Source organism: Myodes glareolus, chromosome 10 (assembly GCF_982192425.1).
Source record: "Myodes glareolus chromosome 10, mMyoGla1.1, whole genome shotgun sequence".
In the NCBI taxonomy this organism is placed as follows: Eukaryota; Metazoa; Chordata; class Mammalia; order Rodentia; family Cricetidae; genus Myodes; species Myodes glareolus.
Genome location: NC_142035.1, coordinates 22,042,128 through 22,063,682, shown reverse-complemented (window position 1 = coordinate 22,063,682; position 21,555 = coordinate 22,042,128). Strand labels below are relative to the sequence as shown.

Below are 21,555 nucleotides of genomic sequence, written 5' to 3'. Positions count from 1 at the left end.
TTACAGCAAGCGGACAGTTCAGTAACTTAGAGGCCAAGCCGTTAAAAATCTCCATTTTTATGCAGTCTTGAAAACAGGTACTCAACAATGAAAACAGCTTCAAAGGCACAAACTATAGCTGTCTTGTGCATAAAAGGGGTGTGTTGTTTCCCTGATATCACAGTACAAAATTAGGTACAAAATGCCAGAACAAACCACAAGGATTTAAAAACAAGACTGGCAAAAATAAAACAATAGTAGCAGAAAAATATACCATTCTTAACATCGAGTTTGGGCACGTGGAGGTAGAACCTCTGGCCATCTCCCTGAATGTCAGAGAGGCATGTGGCTAGCAGGGGCGAGCTAGCACCTCCCTTGTGCGTTTACGAGCTCACAGAAGCAGACACACCAAATACTCTTTCACCTATGAGTGAACAAAATAGAACCTGGCTACCCAGAGGGGAGAGGTGGCATAGCAAGCCGTCGGTGTATTCAAGCCGCCCGCTGCCAGGGCTGCCTCCTCACTTAGCAGAGTATCATGACTAAGATGTCATCTGCAGCTCCTGCCTCGGTCCCTACTGCCCACATCTCCAGCACTTCTGGTTACTACCCCTTTCGGTTCCAACTAGACTTGGTTCTTAGTGAAGCTGTGCACAGCGCAGGTGAGGGGAGCAGCAAGGGTGACTGCGCAACCTCAATGGTTCTGCACTGCTAGGAACAGCAAGCTACATGGGGGATCCTGAGCCATCTAGACCATTAGGCTCACAAATACAGTCCGGAATATTCTGAAACCTGTAAACACAATGAAGCAGTGGCGGTGAAATTCCAAGTGAGAGCAGTCAGGACGGTGTCTGTGGCGTTCTCTGAACAGCTGAGCAGTCCAACTCAGAAGAGGTGGAAGAAAGTTTGTCCCCAGTTGGCTGTGGTGAGTTCTTTGGGGCTGGAGTGGTTTCAAGTACAAAGGAGTTGATCTTGTCTGGAACCACATCAGACTCAGGGAGCCATCTGGTGTGAGGTACCCTCCAACCCTAGCACCTCCTATAGCAGGCAGGGGGGTTAGACTTGGAGACAGGACGGAGCGGCAGATCAGTGATAGAGGACTTGCCTGGCATGCTCAGTTCCTCTCAACAAAGCTGTCCGATGCTCTCTGCGCCTAGCACTTGGCAGGGATGGAAGGGGATGGTGGTTTTCTCTCCTGGGAGGAGCAGGGTGAGGGGCACCTCTCAGGGGGTCTAAGATTTTGTTTATTTCAACTTTGAATTCCAATTTGTGCCCTTGTCTCAATTTATACGTTAAAAACAAAAGGCAATCATTTGTCCTAAGAGTTCAAAATAGATGGGAGAGTTATCCTGAGAAAATAGGTAGCTAAAGGAGAAAAGCTTCAATAATGCTGAAAACACACAAGCTAATGCTTTTCATAGTAGGTATCTTAGTCATTGTTCTATTGCTGTCAAGAGACGCCATGACCAAGGCAACTCTTATAAAAGAAAGCAGTTAATGGGGGCTGCTTACAGTTTTAGAAGCTTAGTCCACTATCATCACGGTGGGGAGCATGGCAGTAGCTGAGAGCTACATCTTGACCCACAGGCAGAGAGATTGGACCTGGCACGGGCTTTTGAAACCTCAAAGGCCACCCCCAGTGACACACCTCCTCCAACAAGGCCACCCCTCTTGATCCTTCTAATCCTTTCAAACTGTTCTACTTCCTGGTGACTAAGCACTCAATTATATGAGACTATGGAGGCCGTTCTCATTCAGACCTCCACAGTAAGCATAGCAAACTTATGCTAACATTACCACTTTTCGTTTTGAATAAAAATGACTTACCCTTCAGCATGTGCATACACTCAAAACACTAACTAAAAATCACTAGTGGACTCTGATTATATTTCCTAACTTAATTGTGGAGAGAGGAAGAGGTTTGCGTAAAGAACTGATTGCAGGCATTCACTTAAAACTGTAGTTGTGTTTTGGCTTTGGATGCTTCTTGGCGGTAACCTGGATAATCATTCTGCCATTTATGCGGAGTTATAAGTGGGGCCATGATGTCACCATCCTATTAAAGAGAGAGAGGAAATCAGGGCACAGAGAAAAGCCAGTTCCCATTACTGTATTTTGGGGTGCACCTCAGGCACACATAACCTTGCCCTGCACATAGATTGCTAGAGAAATCCAAAGTTGTATGTACTCTGTGAGAATACCACAGCCCTAAGCAAATAAAGGTCTTCACGGGAGAATGGCTGAGACGCAGCACACTGCTGCCCAGAATCGGCAGAGTTCGTACACCTACATGGGACTCTTGGAGAAACAGAAGCTACACTGGATTCTTGCTTCTCTTTTCTCCACTCTCCAATAAAACAAATGACCCAGGTCTGAAAACAGGGAAGAACAAATAGGGTAAGGGAGGGTGGGGACAAATGACAACTGGGACACTGGGACCATGACTACTTGCTGAACTTGAATCTTTCTCTTTAAATAAACCTCTCAACTCTGGCCCTGTCAACATATGCTCCAGTCAAATGCACCACCTTTCCACCAAGGGGGAGGCTGCCCCTATTTCCATCACACTTCCTTCTGCTTCCAACTCTAGCAAATATTAAAAATGCGCATTTAAAAGATTTCACTTGCTGGGAGGTGGTGACACACACCTTTAATCCCAGCACTCAGGAGGCAGGTGGATCTCTGTGAGTTCGAGGCCAGCCTGGTCTACAAGAGCTACTAGTTTCAGGACAGGCACCAAAGCTACAGAGAAACCCTGTCTTGAAAAACAAAAACAAAAAAAAGAAAAAGATTTCATTCAATGGCTCCAGGCTGCCCCTTGTACATGGGATGGCAGAAAATACCTCACGTTCAACAATGCTCCTGAAAGGCCTCGTGTTCTCTACGACCTTTCAGCTATCCCCATGTTGCTTCTGTTTCAACGCCTCCCTAACATCAGCCTCTGCTGCCAGCACTGAAAGAGCCGCTGAGTTTTCTCCTCCTTTGGGGTTGACATGCAAGCTTTGCTGAGGCAGGCTTTTCTCATCTAACCAAACACCCAATACGCTACACAACTGCTGTTTATGTATTTGTGTTTGTGGTCCACACCTAGAGACCCAGAGTACTAAGGAACTATGTCTGTCTTAGGGACTGCTTCATCCTGGTACCGAACACAGGGCCTGACAAGAAACAAACCAAGCAAACTCATCTGACAAGTTAATATACCTACGTTTAAGGTACTTAACACACATGCTGGTGTTTTTATTTCCTGTTTCCTTAAAAAAAAAAAAAGTGTGTGTGGTATGCGTATATGTGTGTGGTACATGTGTATGTGTGTTATCTGTAATATATGTGTATCGTGTATATGTATCATGTATATACATGCATGGTATGTGTATGTGTGTGTGTGTACTGTATAGGTCTGTGTATGCATGTGCGTTGTGTGTTTGCAGGTGATCTTGACTATGAGGCACATGTGGAAGCCAGAGCACTGGTGCCTTCTTCAATCACTTCTCCACCCTCTTTCCCCCCACATGTTTTATTTTATGTGTATGCACGCATATCTATGCACTACTTGCATATCTGGTACCCACGGAGACCAGAAGAGGGCATCAGATCTTCTGGAACTGGAGTTACAGCTGGTTGTCAGCCGCCGTGTGCGTGCTGGGAATTGAGCCCAGGTCTTCTGGAAGAGTAGCCAGTGATCTTAACTGCTGAGCCATCTCTCCAGCCCCATATTGCTACAATTTAAATGAGAACCTCTCCGTGATTAAAAGGGTCACTTTTGGATTTTCCTTAAAAATCAAAAACTATGCCAGGTCCCTATGCAGCTGTGTATCTGGACTTCCCAAACTTGGGAGGTGAAGAAGGAGGATCAGGAATTCGAGGTCATTCTCAGCCATATAGCAAATCTGAGGTCAACCTGAACTACATAGGACCTGTCTCACCCCAGCTCCCAGATTCCTTTCTTTTTTAATGTTCAAGGGCATGAATAGAGTCACTCACCTGCGGTTTGGTGAAGTTTCTGTCCGCACACCACTGAATGAAATGCTGTCGAGCAGCATGCAGGCTCTTTCTGTCTTTCTTCTTACAGTACACTCGAATGAGCTGCTCTGCAAATTTCTGTGGCAGAAACTGTGACACCTTTTTTACAAAAAAAAAAAAAAAAAAAAAGATCTTGTTTGAGTTCACACTTCCAAAACCAGCTGCCTCTCAGGGTCTGGGGTATTGTTAATGTTGAGTTAAAAGCATTGCATTGATTTTCTATTTTATCCCAATTATCATCCAAAGGGGAAATGATTATTTCCTGCAAAGTGCCTCAGAATTTTACGCTAATTACTAAAAGACGGACAGGACATAACTGTGCGAGCACAGACTCCCATCTAAGATGTGCAGACAGGCACAGTGAGCTTGTACCACCTCAGCCGCCTGGCCCACGAGACTTTGTAACCAGAGCTTCAAACCAAACACTGCACCGAGCTCCAGCTCTAGCTGTTTCTACTGTTTCTACCTCGCCTTCTCATTAGGTTGCATGGGCTGTCCCTGAACTCACTTCCTAGTACTGGCAGGTCTTGAACCTGTGATCCTGTAGTTTCAGGCTTTTGGGACTAAAGGCCTGTACCACTACATCCAGATATCCATGTATCTATTTATATCTATTTCCTTACTTTCTTTTTTTTGAGAAAGGATCTCACTATAGTTACCCTGGGTGGCCTGGAACTCACTATATAGACCAGGCTGCCTCAGACTCAAAGATTCACCTGATTCTGCCTCTGCCTCTGGAGTGCTGGAATTAAAGGTGTGTGCCACTGTGCCCAGCGAGATATAGATATTTTAAATTGTTGTTTTGCTTTATTTTGAGACAGTCTCATGTACCCCAGGCTGGCCTTTAACTCCTGGTCCGTCTGCATCTCCTATGCTTCCCAAATGTGGGACTACAAGTGTGCACCAACACACCTGGCATATGCTTTACTTTAAAAAACATTAGATTTATTAACTTCATTCCATATGTGTGTATGTTTTATCTGCTTGTATGCACACACACTATGTACATGCTAGGAATCACACCGGTGTCCTCTGAAAAGCTACAAGTGCTCTTAATCACTGAACCAACTCTCTAGCCCCGCCTTCTTTTTTTTTTTTAAGCTGGAAATAGATTTTTCTCTCAGACAATATATCCTGACCAGTTTCCCCTCCCTCCAGTCTTCCCAGCTCCCCCAACCTCCCCATTCTCCTGGATCTACTCCCCCTCCATCTCCCACCAGAAAAGAGCAGGCCTCAAAGAGACAACAACTAAACACGACAAAACAAAACACAATAAAAAAGGCAAAAGCCCTCACACAGAGCTGGACAAGGCCACCCAACAGGAGGAAGAGGGTCCCAAGAGCAGGAGAATCAGACACACCCCCACTCAAGCTGACAGCCATGGCTGGCATGCAGAGGACCTCCTGCACCCCCCTTCAGGCCCCGGGGCGGCTGCGTCAGTCTCTGTGAGGTCATACGCTTCCTGCTTAGTTGATGCAGTGGGCTGTGCCTTCTCTTTTCTTTAATAGCAGACACTGACTGGCAAGTAAAATATAAATTGGCCTTAATACTTGCCAAATATACACCTTAGAGTAGCATTCTCTACTTAGCCAGTTACCTGTTCTTTAGAGATCCTGACTGCTTGCCTCGTGTTATTTTTACTATAGAAGAGAACATGGTCAATTGGATTCTTGTCTTCCATCCCATAATCCACGTTGATAACCTTAATTAAAACAATAGATAAATAAGCAATCACATAACAACCACAAGAACTGAACTCAAGATTATAAGGACAACACAAGAAATCAACGGAGCCCTCCAGGTGTTCAGAAGTAGGAATAGTAGGAAGTTGTAACATCTGGAATAGAAATAACTCTAGGACATGACCACCTTTGGGTGGAGGGGAAAGTATCTATGAGTATTTAACTATAGGGTATAAAGGTAATATTTACTATGCAACAGACAGTGGTAGACAGTAATCAACTTCTGTCTATGTATGGGCATGTACAAGAGGAGGTCAGAGGTCAACGTTGGCTGTCATTCCTCAGGTGCCATGCACTTCTCTCCCCACCCCCTACCCCGAGACAGGGTCTCACAGGCTTGGAGCTCACCAAGGCACTTAGGCTGCAGGCCAATGGGCCCTAGGGATCCAGTTGTCTTTGCCTCCCTAGCTCTGGCCTGACAAGTGTATATCACCGTGTGTGTGTGTGTGTGTGTGTGTGTGTGTGTGTGTCTTAAAAAGTGAGTATGGCAGCTAAAACTCAGGTCCTCATGCCAGCATGGCTAGTGGAAGTATGTGGCACACTTCCCGGGAACAGCAACTTTCTAAGAGAATAGGAATTTATCAGGGAAGAAAGGAAGGATTCCCAGGCAATGAAAACTGCTCTGAAGCAAAGGTCTGACACTGCCTGATGCTTTAGCCACACTGAAATCCCTGACAATCTTGGTGAGAATTTTGCTTTCCAGCTGTGTGCACGTGTGCACGTGCTGGAGATTGAACTCAGGGCCTAGAGAATGATAGGCAAGTGCTCTACCACTAAGACAAATTCCCAGCTCTAAATGGTGTAACATTTTAAATTTCAGGTTTCAGATTTTGGATAAGGGAGAATTTAACTTTTAATCTATACCTGGAGAGAAACTTAAGAATTCAGAAGGTCTTTCTAGGAGTTTGCCCCTGAAGGAGAGGAAAGGGAGCAAAATGAGTATAGTGTGGTGATGTCCTTCATAGGGGAGACTATCTAACTGCTGCTAGCGGGCAAGTCTGTGGGCGGAAGGACAGATCTACAGAAGAGAGGAATATTCACAGTGGGCTCCAGAGCTGCGGTGCCAAGCGTGGTGGTCACTAGCCAAGTGGTTTATTTTTAAATTTTTATTTATTAGGAAATTACCACTGTACCATCCAGTTCAGGTGACCCTCCTGACTACCTCAGTCTCTCTCGCATGTAGTCGATACTATATTAACCATCACATCCAGCAATAACTTAAAATTTAAATTAATTAACATAGAATAAAAAAATCATTTCTTAGTCTTAGGAATCGCATTTAAAATGGCAGCACAGGGCCGGACAGGGGTGGCGCATGCCTTTAATCCCTGCACTCGGGAGGCAGAGGCAGGCAGATCTCTGTGAGTTCACAGCCAGCCTGGTCTACAAAAGCTAGTTCCAGGACAGGCTCCAAAGCTACACAGAGAAACCCTGTCTCAAAAAACCAAAAATAATAAAATAAAATAAAATGGCAGTACAGATATAGACCTTTTTGTGATTGCAGGAGGTTCCACTGGGTAGTATTGTTCTACACACAGTAGAAAGAGCACTCCTCCTGAATCTCTCTTGGTGTTCCCCCTCCCCCCAAGGTTTTCTCTGTGAAGCAGTCCTGGCTGTCCTGGACTCACTGTGTAGACCAGGCTGGCCTCAAACTCATAGAAATCCACCTGCCTCTGCCTCCCGAGACCTGAAATTAAAGGTGTGTGCCACCACCACCTAAACAAACTTCCTAAAACAAACAAACAAACAAACAAACAAACAAACAGGGTCTCACACTATATGAACAGGCTGGCCTCAAACTCACAGAGATCTGTCTGCCTCTGCCTCCCAAGTGCTGGGATTAAAGGCATGCGTCACCACACCTGGCCTAGCTAAGTCTTTAATTAGGAGAAAGATATTTCTCTAACTAAGGGAAGATGAAAACAGCTACAGAGGGGAGAAAACTGAAGTTTGAGAGAGTACCTATGCAATGGCCTGTAAGTATCTTTTATTTTTATTATCTGAACACGGGGCCATGTTGGGCTATTCACTCCGGGTGAACACCAAAGATTGGTAAGTAGGAGTGAAGGGCTGAGTGGAGTAAAGATGGTTTGTTATGGAGTCTGGGAGAATTGTACCCAACCTGCTTGAAACTACAGAGGACTCAGCTAAAATTGGTGACCAGGAATTCACAGTGCAGTGATGTCTTTAACAGGATTTGTGTAGCCAGCTATAGTTAGGGAGGAGGTTAGCATCAACACATCTAGGTTATTTGGACTCTTGCCAAACAGATGCAAAGGGTAAGGGGTTGACAGTAACTACAGAAATGGTGGAATTATTAACGATGATAACAAAATCTAAGTTTGACTAAAACAGAAACACAGGTAAGATAGACTAGAGCTATAAGAAAGTGAGGAGCCAATAGGAGATCCCGATGAGCTGAGTTAGGGTCAATGAAATGAAGAGGTGAAGAGAAAAGGGCTTTGTGGACAGAAAACAAGACACCTCTGCTATTATCACATAATCTCAATATACTGGCAGAACATCACAAGGAAAATTTGAAAAGTGGCTGAAAATGTAGATTTTCTAAGACTTTAGTTGAATCTCATCCTTCTAGCTTTCTGTGTCTCCAAGTTTGTTTTTTTGTGGTTTTTTTTGCATATATATTTTTAAAATTAAGTGCATGAATGTGTGTCTGTGTGTGCACACGTGTGTGTGCACAGGAAGGAACCGCAGGAGGACATTGGATCCTGGAGCTGGAGTTACAGGTGGTTTTGAGTCACCTGACATGGGTGCTGGCAACTGACCTTCCTGGTCCTCTGGAAGAGCAGAAAGCTCTTAAATGCTGAGCCATCTCTTCAGCCTCTTTGCTGTTCTGTTTGTTTTGAAACAGGTTCTCACTATGCAGCATTGGCCAGCCTAGAGCATATGGTATAGACCTGGCTGGTCTCAAATGTGTGTTTCTTCTGCCTCTACTTCCTGAGTGCTGAGATTTCAGAATTACATCACCTCCTCCTACCCTCCAAGTTTTTTATGATGAGGGAAGGTTTTTTTGTTTTTAATTTTGTTTTGTTTTGTTTCTTGAGACTGGGTCTCTCTACACAGTTCTGGTTTTCCTGGAACTTACTATGCAGACTAGGATGGCCTTGAACTCACAGATCTGCCTGCCTCTGCCTCCTGAGTGCTGGGACTAAAGGCTACCACCCTCAGAGGGAAGGCTTTTTGGCTTTTTTTTAAACCACAATTTTTCACTTAATCTTCTCTTGGGCTCACCAACTTACATCCACTATGAAATCTTCGGCCTTCATTTGGGCTTCCAGGTACACATCAGGTTTGGTGTTAACAATCTCTTGGGGAAGCTGTTCATACTCTTCCTAAAAGAGATGAGACTTCCCAGTTAGGACCCAGTTTGTCCTTCCGTACTTGTGCCAAGGTCATGTTTCTTCGACACCAAGAAAAACAGAGATACCCCATCAAGAAAGCTATACACATGCTAGCCTGGAAACAAACTGGGCAGTTTTCATTAAAAACAAACACAAACAACCAGCACATTTTGGAAAGAATGTGGCATCCACCCATGCAGAGCTACCTCCTGCTGCTTTTGCAGTGACTAGTGTTGCCAGAGGCCCTGTGACATTGTCTCACCTCTCACCAGTAAGCTGCATACACAAGCAAGCTCATCTTTCCCAGTCCTTCCGTATTTTTGGCCACATATAATACAAATAACACACAAAATCCATGGGGTCAATTGTTCTGATGCTGGTGAGGCTCCTGGGCAATGGCATACTATAATACTTACATTTCTAGAGAGCCAAAAGTTAAAGGTCAATTTTTCTTTTACAGTTTTTTAAATAATTTGTTAATATATTGGTTTCTACATGCTCTTACATTTATATAAAATATTTATACATATTCCTTACAATTTATACATATATTAAATGGTTGTATCATAAACACTATTCTATGGAATTTTATAAAAGAAATCAATCAAGCAGGGGAAAATTACTTATAAAACATTAACAAAAACCCGTGATATCGAGGAACAAGAAGTTCTCCTATTCATGTTCATTGGATTTTCTCAGCTACTTATTTTTGGTTTCCTTTATTGATGTTGGCCCAGATTTCACATCCTCTATAATAAGATCATCAGGTCAGAAAACGAAAGCAGTGGATCAGTCGTAAGGCAAACATAGTTTTGTATATTTTTATAGCTCTTTCAGTCCTTTGAGGTCCCTGTCTGCCTAGAGAAGTCTGCACTCTTCCACTGGCATAGCTACAATTCTAGTGCTCACAGTAGGGGGAAGGCAGAGAGGGTCCCTCAAGGTGCATGGAGGGTGGGCCAGCACAGGTCCATTTGGTAGGCAGAGCGGGTGAGCAGACCCCATCTGCCCACTGCTGCCTGCAGGGTCAGTTTTCCTGTGCTGCTCGTAAGGTCAGCACTGTCTTTGCACTCCCTCCTCCTTCAAGGTAAGGCATGTTTTAAACTCAAAGAGTAAGTCAGAAAAGTTCAAGGTCATTTTCTGACTGCACTATGTCAAGCAGCCCTAACCATCATTGTTGAAGGGTCAATATAGATAAAACGGGTTCTCAGAGCCTAAGTGAAGCTCACACAGATCTTATTTTGAGGGATTTCCCCTTACATTTATTTTCCAGTCTTGGATCTATCTCAAACTTGAGATCCTGACTGAATGTGAGAGCAGATTTTTGTTATAGTGCTGAGACCTGCCTTTGACCTTAACCTGACTGCTTTCATGAGCGATGCTTTTCCTATCACCCAGCCTCAGTTTCTTCGTCTGGTAAACAGGCCTAAGAATAGTGTGAAGATGAAATGAGAACACACAGGAAGCATGGTTACTGGGAAGAGTAACGGCTTCTTCTTGAGGACAGAGCCTGGGATAACCCTCCGTGAACAGCAGGATAGCTAATGACACAACTTACCTTCCTAATCTTGGGCTGACCGTTTGGCTGGGTCTCACCCAAATACTTGTATAGATCACGGCATTCGATGCTCCTTAAAATACTTCGTGCCTCAGACAACCGTGGATCAGCAGAGTTTAAAATCTCCAGAAAAATGTTATCTGTCAATGTGATGAAATTTCATTCACATTAAAGTGATAGTAGATTTAACCATTGTGGTCCTGAAATGGCCTTAATAAGGCAGAGTGCTGTGACTGTGTGTGTAGAAACGATGGCAGTAAGAGAGGAGAAAAGGCAAACGCAGGAGTGGAAATCCTCCCGCGTGAACCGACGGCTTGAGCTGGGGCAGGTAGTACACAGAGACTTAGTTATTACTCTTGGGCTTTTATTTTTGTAAATGAGACAAGATTTTGCTAATTAGCTCTAGACAGCGTTAAACACTTACAAACAAAATTATGTCTATGATCTACTCAAAACAGCTCAATGTTTGCCAGAAGGAGGTAGAGGGAAAGAACTGCTATGTGTTGATAACAGTTAAAGCTAAGTGACAAGTACATAGAAGTTTTCAAGCTGACTTATTCAAAGGTTTTGTTTTTGAAAGGTTTTAAAATATTTTATTCTATGGTGCTAACAGAAAGGGAAAAAAACCTTTCTTCTTTTGTCTTTTTTCAATTTTCTTTAAAAACTTTCTAATTAAAATAGCCTTCAACCAAATTCATTATTACCATCTTTCCATAAAAAAACACCTCTATTTGTATACAATTTTCTTGCTTCTATTTTTCTTTTTTGAGAGAAGGCTTCACTCTTAGGGTGGTTTGAGCTTACTATATAACTCAGGTTGTTCTCAACATTGTGGCAATCCCCAACTTCATCCTCCTGAGTGTAGCCACTGTATCTGGCTGTGTGTGTAAGGTTTTTTTGATGAAGGGAATGGGAGGAGGTGAGGAAGTAGGAACTGGGATTGGTATGTAAAATGAAAAAAGATAGTTTGTTAAGATAGTTTGTTTTCTTTTCTTAGAATTATTTACAGTTTAGAATTTGAGGTCAGCCAGCCTGGTCTGCAGTTCCAGGCTCCAAAAGCTACACAGAAAAACCGTATCTCAAAAAAAAAAAAAAAAAAAAAAAAAAAGATCTAAACTAGAATAATCCCTCCCATCTTCCAGGATGCTGGCCTTTAGAATAGATCAGGGAGCCATGGTGTATGCCCTACGGCCATGACCACTACTGTTCAATCTGATCAGATGATTAATGTAATGATCCTCAGATTTCTCTATTATAAATTTTTTGGGGTGTGGTGCTGTGGAATGGACCCGGGCCTCACCCCCACTCCTCTTCACCATCAGGCCTTAAATTAACACCTAAATTAACAGCCTACTGGGTTTGAGACTGTATGCTAACCAACAATCTTCAGTCACCGGTACTCAGTTATAGGAGGCTTAAATATAAAAAAATGCTTTGGGGGCTGGAGAAATGGCTCAGAGGTTAAGAGCACTGACTGCTCTTCCAGAGGTCCTGTGTTCAATTCCCAGCAACCACATGGTGGCTCACAACCATCTGTAATGAGATCTGGTGCCCTCTTCTGGTCTGCAGCATATATGTAGGGAATACGCTGTATACATAATGAATAAATAAATTAAAAAAACATGCTTTGGGAAAAATTATTAGGATATGTAAATACAAATTACTGAGATATATAAATATAAATCACAAAGATAAATCTAAAGATGATAAGGCAAATAATGATAAAATTTTTTTGAGATACATAAAACAATAAAACATGCTTCAGACTTCCTTCCCCTTCTATGATACTGTTATATCAAGATTCCTAAAGTTCAAAGTTTAACATTAATATTATAACTCCAATAAACTGATAAAACAATGGCTGCTTGCTGTTCAGCCACAGACTTGAGGATCTATATTCCAGGCAGTCATTTCTTAAGTATAGACTAGGAATCCTTCTGATTTTGATGGAGACAACTTTTTGACTTATATATAAATAAAAATAAATATATCGCTTTTAACCAAAATTATTTTTAAGTTTCCAAATTTCTATTATGGCTCTGAAAGTGAGTCTCCTTGCCTCTTCAACATGGATTTCAATACAGACTACAAATAATAATAATAACAATAACAAAGCTGACTGACATTTTTGTCTTTTAGAAAATGTTCTTATAATCTTCATGAGATCAGCTTGGATTCCAGGTCAACATAAATTCAGATAAGTATTACTTGTCAAAAGTTAGTTTTCCTACCTGCCTATTTAAAAAAAAAATTGGGTGGGGGGAACTTTCCCTCTCTCCTGGCCTGGAACACCCTTCTCCAATCTGCTAAAACTGTACACTTAAAAATTCCAAATATACACCTAAGAGAAAAAGTTTCCTCTTTAAAATTCCTAAACTTCATTTTCTGCCATTGATACATATTTGTTCCAGCAGAAATAAAAATCATTTAAAAGATTACAGATAACTTGGTCATCTCACTGCAGCCCTGCGTGTGCCCTGCCCGCCAGCTCACCCTGCTGACCCTCTCTCAGCGAGACTGACACAGTCGCTGGCTGCATGGACTACAAATGCAGCAGCTGCTCTGCCCAGGTTTCCACAGTGTTCCAGTCTTCAAGACCCCCAGCTTCGCCTTCAGGCCAGCAGGACGCAGCCATGAGTGATTTCTACAGTCCTGTGTCACTCAGCCCAGGGGCTGGACCACCTTTAAAAATTGATCTATTACTGCTGTATAAATTCTGTCCATGATCCTGCAATGTATGTGTTATCGGACAATCTCCTTATGTACGTCTGACAATTGTTCTGTTGGGAAAATCTTGCCATGTATACTTTGAGACAAGTTAGTACTTCCCTTTCATAGCCAAAATGGTTTGTTATGCCTTGATTACAAGTTTGACTTATTAGGTCAACTTCAGCTGCAGCCTTGGTACCACAGATGCATACTCGTACCACAGATGCATACTCTAATCTAGGTATACCTTTTATCTAACAATGCTTCATCAAAATGCAGATTAATCAGATTAATACAATTAATCAAAGGCTAATAGAGCAGACTAACTTTCTAAATTCAATCTTTTTTTGATAACTTAAAATCATAACATTTAGACATGCCTAACCACATCACATCATCACGTCATCCCATTACAGATTCCTATATTATTCCTCTTCTTTACCATAGAGCAGAGATATTCCGAAATCACATACAACTACACTTACAAGATGGTTCAACTAATTCTCAGCTTACCATCAATATATATTATTGATTGATCATTAACCATAGATAGATTATTGATTATAAATATTATTGTCGATTATAAATAGAGATTGTTAATATAAATGTTGACTAAATACTGGTATTAGTTATTGATTACTAATTTCAGTATCATTACTTATTATTCTTCCAGTTGTCTTCAGATTTTTTAATTATCCACGTTACTTGCTGCCCTAAGACTGACTTTCTTGCTTCTCTTTTTAAACAGAAAAGGCTGAGATGCCAGGAGTGTTTTTCACAAGCTGTTGTGGGTCATGACACAATTACAGTTTATAGCAATTGATAATTCAGATGTCAACCCACCTGAAGAATTATCTTCAGATGGAGGAACCCTGCCCAGCAAAGTCAGAAGGGTCACTGACTCTGAAAACTTGCTTTCATCTATAATTCACTTGTGCAGTAACAGCTATGATATTTTCCCATTACCATGCATTTTCATGTAATGTGTACATGTAATCTCATGATTACATCTCAATCTTACGGGCACACATATCTGTGGATGGTCAGAAGGATGACTACTCTCTACACTATGTTATTCACATTATGGTGAGAAACTTAGAGGCCTGTTCTCTATCATAGCCTTACTGACAGAGCAAGCTGGCCAGACATGCGTCCTTCTGGACAGAACACAGACAGAACTTCCACAGATATTACTTATGAAATTGCAGGTGTCTGGCCTTGTACAACACCTAAGCCTTCAGGGGATTTATTATGAATTAGGGTGGTATTGCAGGTGTCTCTCCTTGTTTTATCTTAGTCCTTCGAGACCAATAGCACCTAACTGACCAACCATGTTCAGATTTTATTAATCACACTTTAGAAATGCAAAATAATGCATGTACTCTTCGCCTTTTCCTTAGATTTCTCAAAGGCTTAGTTTTCTCCCTTTGTAACCTGTGGCAGCCCCTTTAAGAGTCAGCCTTGCAGCTGTGGTCAGCGACAAACTAGTTGTTAAGTTTTGCTACATATCTTCAAAGAATGCCTGTGTCCCTGAGAATTTTCCAGATGTTTTTTTTTATTACTAGCAAGTTGCTAATGAATGGATATATACACATGCTTGGGAATTGGTTATGGCAGAAGAGTAGATTAAGAATATAGAGATAGAAATCAAACTGTAGAAGAAATAGCTTGCGAAGAAATAAGATGGAGAAGAAGAAAAAAGAATGTAGATAATTAGAACAAGAATGAATTGGAACAGAGTATTGTGACAGAAAATTGAAATTAGAATTGAAACAGAGAATTAGAACAAAGAAAATATAAACAATTAGGAGGAAAAAACAAAGAGTCTATGAGTAGAAGGAACGTTGTGAGAGAAGATTCTTTTCCTACAGCCACCAGAATTTAGTTCCTATGCTTATGTGGCTGCTCTTTAGGCCCTTAAAGGTTTTCAGTACTCGGTGATGACAAGGTCTGTTTGGATTTTTTTTTTTTAGTATTAATTGAGTTGTATTAAGTAACAATGAGTACACAAGAGGTACTGTGCCTCCTTTAAGTGTAGAATGATTTTTTTTGTGATTTCACATATGTATGTACTCCTTTCTCATGTCTTCTCTATCCCCGCAAAGGCAGCTGACATCTGACAGGGACATGTGTGTCCCCGAGTTCTTACCCGTCAGCTTAGTGAAGGCTTCCATGTCATCAATGGCTGTAGAGATACGGCACTTCTTCCCACTGGTCCCTATAATCTCCACGTAGGGGTCTGCTTTGATGAAGGCCTCTTTGATCCTAAAGATCATATAACACACAAAGACATTTGAAAATTCACGTTATACCTTGCTCAAAAAGATCTTTCTAGTTTAAGAAAACGAAATCTTGAGGTATGATGTTTAAAAACAGCTGTTTATTAATATCCTTGTAATGACATAATGACCTGTGAGTTGCGTGCCTACTATGTTCCAGGCACTATGGTGGAGCTTTACAGACCTTATTTAGTTTTTCCAATAATACATATATTCAGCTCCAATTTTATAGTACCAGAAATAACATGACTTTTCTTTAAACAAGCTCAGAAGAAGTATATCAAGCTTTAAACCAAAGCCTTTCTGACTCTGAACTGGAAACAAAATTACTTTAGCTCTTTCCTTCTCTTGAGACAAGGTCTCATGTAGCTCAGGCTAGCTCCAAAGCTGCTACATACCTAAGAATGACTTTGAACTGCCTCTACCTCCCCAGTACTGGCATCACAGACATGTGTTATCATATTCAGCTTTACACCTACACAGCTCTGGCTGTCCTGGAACTCACTGTGTAGTCCAGGCTGGCCTTGAACTCACAGAGATCCACCAGCCTCTGTCTTCCTAGTGTGTGATCAAAGGGGTGTGCCACCAAGCCTGGCTACACCGAACTTCTGGTTTATGTTAAGACTCTTCTGGAACCAAATGTGGTGGTTCATGCCTGTGATCCCAGCACTTGGGAGGCGGAAGCCAGAGAATCATGAATTTGAGGACGATGTGGGCTATATAGTGAATTCCAGACCCGTCAGGGATAAAAGTATGAGATCCTGTCTTAAAAAGAAAGAAAGGAAACTCCTGATGGGGGTCTCTGAGGCATGTAGAGACTGTGCACTTTTTGGCTATAGTTCTGACTAGAACAGGGAAAAAGATAAAATTCCTACTTGCTACTCACTTTGAAAAACATTTGGTAGGATAAAGGCAGAAATTAGCATAAATATTAATTTTGTTAACTTAGAATGTCAGCTATTCATGTCTCATTATCTCTGTGACTGTATGTCACTTCCTGCACAGGGACTCTGAGCCATTCTGGCAGCATCTTCATGCCTAGCCCAGGCCTCCTCTTTTTCCACCTACCCCATCATCACATCCATTTTCCTCCTCCTACATTTACTGTATGCCAGTCTTGTTTGAAGGAAGCATTTTCAGATTTCACAGCTTGATCTGGGCATGCTAACGTGGAAAAGCATCATGTAAACTTTTATAATGCGGAAACACTGACATCCTTACATTATATCGATGAGGTTGCTGATTTTATGCTGATAAGCTCTGCGATGTAAGCTGCTGCGTGTGTAGAACATGTCATACAGATTTCCAACCTCCTGCAAGGGAACAGAATGGTAATGCAGGATCAGACTATGTTCTCTGATGGAGACAGGGTCTCACTATGTAGCCCTGGGTACCCTAGAACTCATTACGTAGATCAGGCTGGCCTTGAACTCAGACATTCACCTGCCTCTGCCTCCTGAATGCTGGGATTAAAGGGCTAGCATAATAAAGACTCTCCTATAGCATAATTCTATACTACTTTTTAAGTTGTATGAGTATCATTGTGGTGATCGCAAGAGATGACTAGGTCAGTTTGTGGGAACAGGCTGTTATAAAGTCAGTCTGGCACGGCCCCTCCTTCTTTAGCACCTCCCTTGCTTGCACCTCTGACTTTCACCATGCATGGAGCAGCGTGTCATCCATACCAGAAGTATGAACTAGATAAACTATGAACTAGATAAACCTCTTTTCTTTTCTTTTTTTAAAAATATTTATTTATTATGTATACAATATTCTGTCTGCAGGCCAGAAGAGGGCACCAGACCTCATTACAGATGGTTGTGAGCCACCATGTGGTTGCTGGGAATTGAACTCAGGACCTTTGGAAGAGCAGGCAATGCTCTTAACCGCTGAGCCATCTCTCCAGTCCTAAACCTCTTTTCTTTATAAATTACACAGGCTTGGGTATTCTGTTATAGCAACAGAACACAGACTGAAACAAATGAAATAACAATAGTACTATCTCACTTAAAGTCTATCTAGTATAAGACTCAAAAATGTGGGATTTAATTTTATTATTATTGTTATTATTTAACAATCTAATAGAGTGGAAAAATCCCTTAGAACACTTAACAAATCCCAAGCATTAGGAAGGGTTTGAAGGAGCTAGGCAGTTGTGGAGCACGCCTTTAATCCCAGTAATTGGGCAAAGGCAGGCGGATCTCTGTGAGTTCAAGGCCAGACTTGCCTATAGGGCGAGTTCCAGGACAAGCTCCAAAGCTACAGAGAAACTCTGTCTCAAAAAATCAAAAAAAGAGAATAGTTTGAAGGGCTAGAGAGATGGCTTAGCAGTTAAGAGTCTGTGCTACTCTTGCAGAGGACCTGAGTCTGGCTCCTAGCATCCATGATGGACATATCAAGTACCTGTAACTCCAGCACCAGAGGATGTGATGCCTTCTTCTGGCCTCTGGGGGAAGCTATCTTAGGTGCACGTACCCACACACAGACACATTCACATGATTAAAAATAATAATATATTGCTTTTAAAGATGAGTTTGTGGGGCTACAGAGACATCACCAGTTAAAAGAATGTTTGCTGCACAACCATGAGGACCTGGGTTTGAATCCCAGCATCTATATAATAAGATGGGTGTGGTCTCCTGTGCACCTGCAACCCCAGTGCTGGGTGAGACAGAACCAGGAGGATGACTAATAAAAAACATGAGTACAAGGTGTAGGGAACCTTGACATGAAAGGATAAGGCAGACAGTGATGGAGGGCAGCCTTTGCATGCATTCACACAGGCATGCACAGCAAGCACACACATAGCCCATATATGTACATGTACATACACAATCTAAAAAAAAAAAAATCAAAAGAGAGAGAAGGAAGGAAGGAAAGAGGGAGGAAATGAAAGAAAGGAAAGATGGCTTCTGGATCTTTTCAAATTGCTAAGTGATTATTTCCAGATTTCAGACCAGGAGCTGCATCCTTATTTTCTGAGGATGGGACTTACCTTTTCCCTAGTACAGATGTGCTTCATCTTACAGCCACCTTCATTGCCTTTCACTTCACAGACACGGGAAAACATAACATAGCGTTTGTAATCAAAATTATTTTTGATTCCAAGATGGTGACAGTCCCTAGAAAGTTCCAAAGCAGAGATACAAAACATTTCAACAGGAAAACTGCCTTACATACAAACAGTACATTGCTTTTCTTTCTTTTCAATTCTGAACCAGACTGTGGATCTATCAGCGAGCAGAAGGCTGGTCGGGGACTGGAGAATACACTGAAGGACACAGAGAGGTGCAACTGGCTAGGGGAGTCAGCGAGAGATTCCCTGAAAGAACGTGAGGGAGCTGCTATTGAATGGAAACCTGGTGAGCTAGCACCAGGTGCGGTGTGCAGACACTGGATCATGAATTGCACAAGCTAACCGTAACAAGGCAGTTAAGAAACAGCCAGGGAATTCTGAATCCTGGCCATATATTAAGTAATACCTTAGCTAGGAGTAGCGGCGCACACCTTTAATCCAAGCACTCAGGAGGCAAAGGCAGGAGGATCTCCGAGTGGTTTTAGGTATAACAGGGACACTTTATTTACAGAGCCACATAGAAACATTTCATGATGAGATCCTATGTTGCCTGAGTTTGCTTTAAAATAATGTGAGATCACTCAGGAGACAGAAGCAGGCAATCTCCATGAGCTTGATGTCAGATTGGTCTACACAGTGAGACACTGTCTCAAACTAGCATTAAAATAATTTGGAGGGTAGAATGATCAATAAGATTGGTCATGTGAGGCAGAGTGTGGTGGCGCACGCCTTTAATCCCAGGACATGGAAGGCAGAGGTAGGCGGATTAAACCTGGGCATGTTCTAATTCAGTCTGATTGGAATTATTGCCTTGGCGGAGAGGTTGGCCATTCAAGGAAAAATACTTCACACACAGCAACTTGAGGGATGAGCACCTGGAAGGTCCTTATGCTGTTCTCACTTACGACTAAAACCCTTCATTACATTTAAGAACAAAGCCTTGATTGTAAAGAAGTAAACAGAGAGAAAAAGGGATTTTTTCCCCCACTTCAAAATGAGACTGTCTTCTACCTTGACCCAGCTAAAGAGCTAACCAGAGCCCAACAGGACCCAGAAGAGTAAGCAGTGGTGATGCAAGACAAGGCAGGAAGGAACCCAGAACATTCAGAATGAGGGGAAGGCTGTTCCACTTCTGCCACAGCGGCCACAAAACTAGTGCTACAGCCATGCTAGGACTGTGGTGCCCAACTTCTGATTAGCCGGGTAGGCCCTTATGCTACACTTGTACAAAGATTTCAGCAAATATCCAGTGCATACCTGGCAAAATAATCCCATTTGTCCACATCGATGCCATTTCTTTTGTTAGCTACTATCTCATAGAGGAAGCTCTTCTCGACAGGACGTCCTTTATAGGGCCACTGGAAAACAAGAGAGTCTCATGGAGGTTTTAGGTAGACGCAGACCTATTTATAAGCAAGGCAACTCTATCGACATGCAAATTACAAACAAGACAGTGAAGTCAGAAGGCTAACCTTTCTTTCTCCTCCGCAAGTCTGCTGAAGTAGGAAGGGAAAAGAAATGCTGAGGTAAGTATATGTTATCCTATTAATACCAAGTCTTCCACCTGGGGATGTTGCTCTGTGGTACAGTGCATGCATGTGTGACCACCTTGGCTTGACTGCCGGCACCACAAAAATAAATGAATAAATAAAAGTCTATAAATAGTTGGTGGGATGGCTTAGCAAGTAAAGGCTTTTGCTGCCAACCTGAGTTCTAGCCTTAGGACCCACAAGGTGAAAAGAGAACTGACTCCCGCAGATTGTCCTGTGACTTCCACATGTACATTGTGGTCCACAGGCAGCCGTGTGTGTGTGTGTGTGTGTGTGTGTGTGTGTGTTTGCACGCACGCGTGCATGCGCTCGCACATGTGTGCATATGTATGTGCTTGTGTTTGTACATACAAAGAGAGACCAGAGGTCAATTTTGAATGTCTTCTGCCTCTCAGTGTTGAGGTTACAAGCCTGTGCCCAGCCACGCTTTTTGTTTGTTTGTTTGTTTGTTTGAAACAGGGTTTCTCTGTGTAATAGTCCTGGCTGTCCTAGAAGTTACTTTGTAGACCAGGCCGGCCTTGAACTCACTGAGATGTGCTTGCCTCTGCCTCCCAAGTGCTGGGATTAAAGGCTTGTGCCACCACTGTTAGGAGCTTTTTTTTCCAATTGCTGTTGTGTGCTATGGAACACTCTTTGTGCGCTGTAAATATGTATCACTCTCATTAGTGAATAAAGAGCTGACTGGCCAATAGCTGGGCAGGAAGAGAGGATGCTGGGAAGAAGGGCAGAGAAGCAGGAGATGAACAGACTGTGGTTAAAGAAGGTATCACCACAGGGCAGAGGGTAGATAAGCAATATGGGTTAATTTAAATTGTAGGAGCTAGTTAGTAACCATCTTAAGCTATCGACCGAGCATTTATAACAACTAATAATGTGACTTGGGAACCGGCTGGTTGGAAAGAAAAATCCACCTACAGCTGTGCTGTTTTGTTTGAAATAGAGTCCTCCTATATAGGGCTGGCTGGCTGGCCTGGAATTCTCTACGTAGACCAGGTTGCCTCTGTTCCCCCGAAGTGCTGGAATTAAAGGTGTGCACTACTCAGCTTGCCTTTTTATGTGAACTCAGGCACTCACTCTGGCATAGCGAGTACTCTTACCTGCTGCGTCATCTCTCCAGCCCAGGCGTATACTTTTACATTTTGATCCTCCTGCTTCTGCATCCCAAGTACTGACGTTGCAGACATAAACTATCATTTGGGGGAAATAATGTCTAAAAATCTCAAGATGAGGGGAAAAATACATCTTTTTGCTTTTGGTTTTTGCATTAGAAGGCAGATGTA

At 42.4% G+C, this 21,555-nt stretch overlaps 1 protein-coding gene across 2 annotated transcripts in view; it reads right to left on the bottom strand.

Annotated features, from left to right (window-relative positions):
• Positions 1-41: 41 nt before the first annotated feature.
• Positions 42-21,555, bottom strand: part of Samhd1 (SAM and HD domain containing deoxynucleoside triphosphate triphosphohydrolase 1) — a 38,344-nt gene continuing 16,830 nt past the window's right edge. Inside the window, exons 8-17 of one of the 2 annotated variants that reach the window (XM_087911061.1) lie at positions 19,983-20,083; positions 18,645-18,771; positions 16,871-16,962; positions 15,520-15,635; positions 10,662-10,801; positions 9,005-9,097; positions 5,600-5,704; positions 3,964-4,101; positions 3,552-3,698; positions 42-2,035 (exon numbers count right to left, since the gene is read on the bottom strand). In XM_087911061.1, the coding sequence (XP_087767187.1) occupies positions 3,591-3,698; positions 3,964-4,101; positions 5,600-5,704; positions 9,005-9,097; positions 10,662-10,801; positions 15,520-15,635; positions 16,871-16,962; positions 18,645-18,771; positions 19,983-20,083 (1,020 nt within the window). In that variant the 3' untranslated portion in view covers positions 42-2,035; positions 3,552-3,590. The remainder of the gene's footprint in view (positions 2,036-3,551; positions 3,699-3,963; positions 4,102-5,599; positions 5,705-9,004; positions 9,098-10,661; positions 10,802-15,519; positions 15,636-16,870; positions 16,963-18,644; positions 18,772-19,982; positions 20,084-21,555) is intronic. The other variant, XM_087911062.1, reaches the window with a different exon arrangement.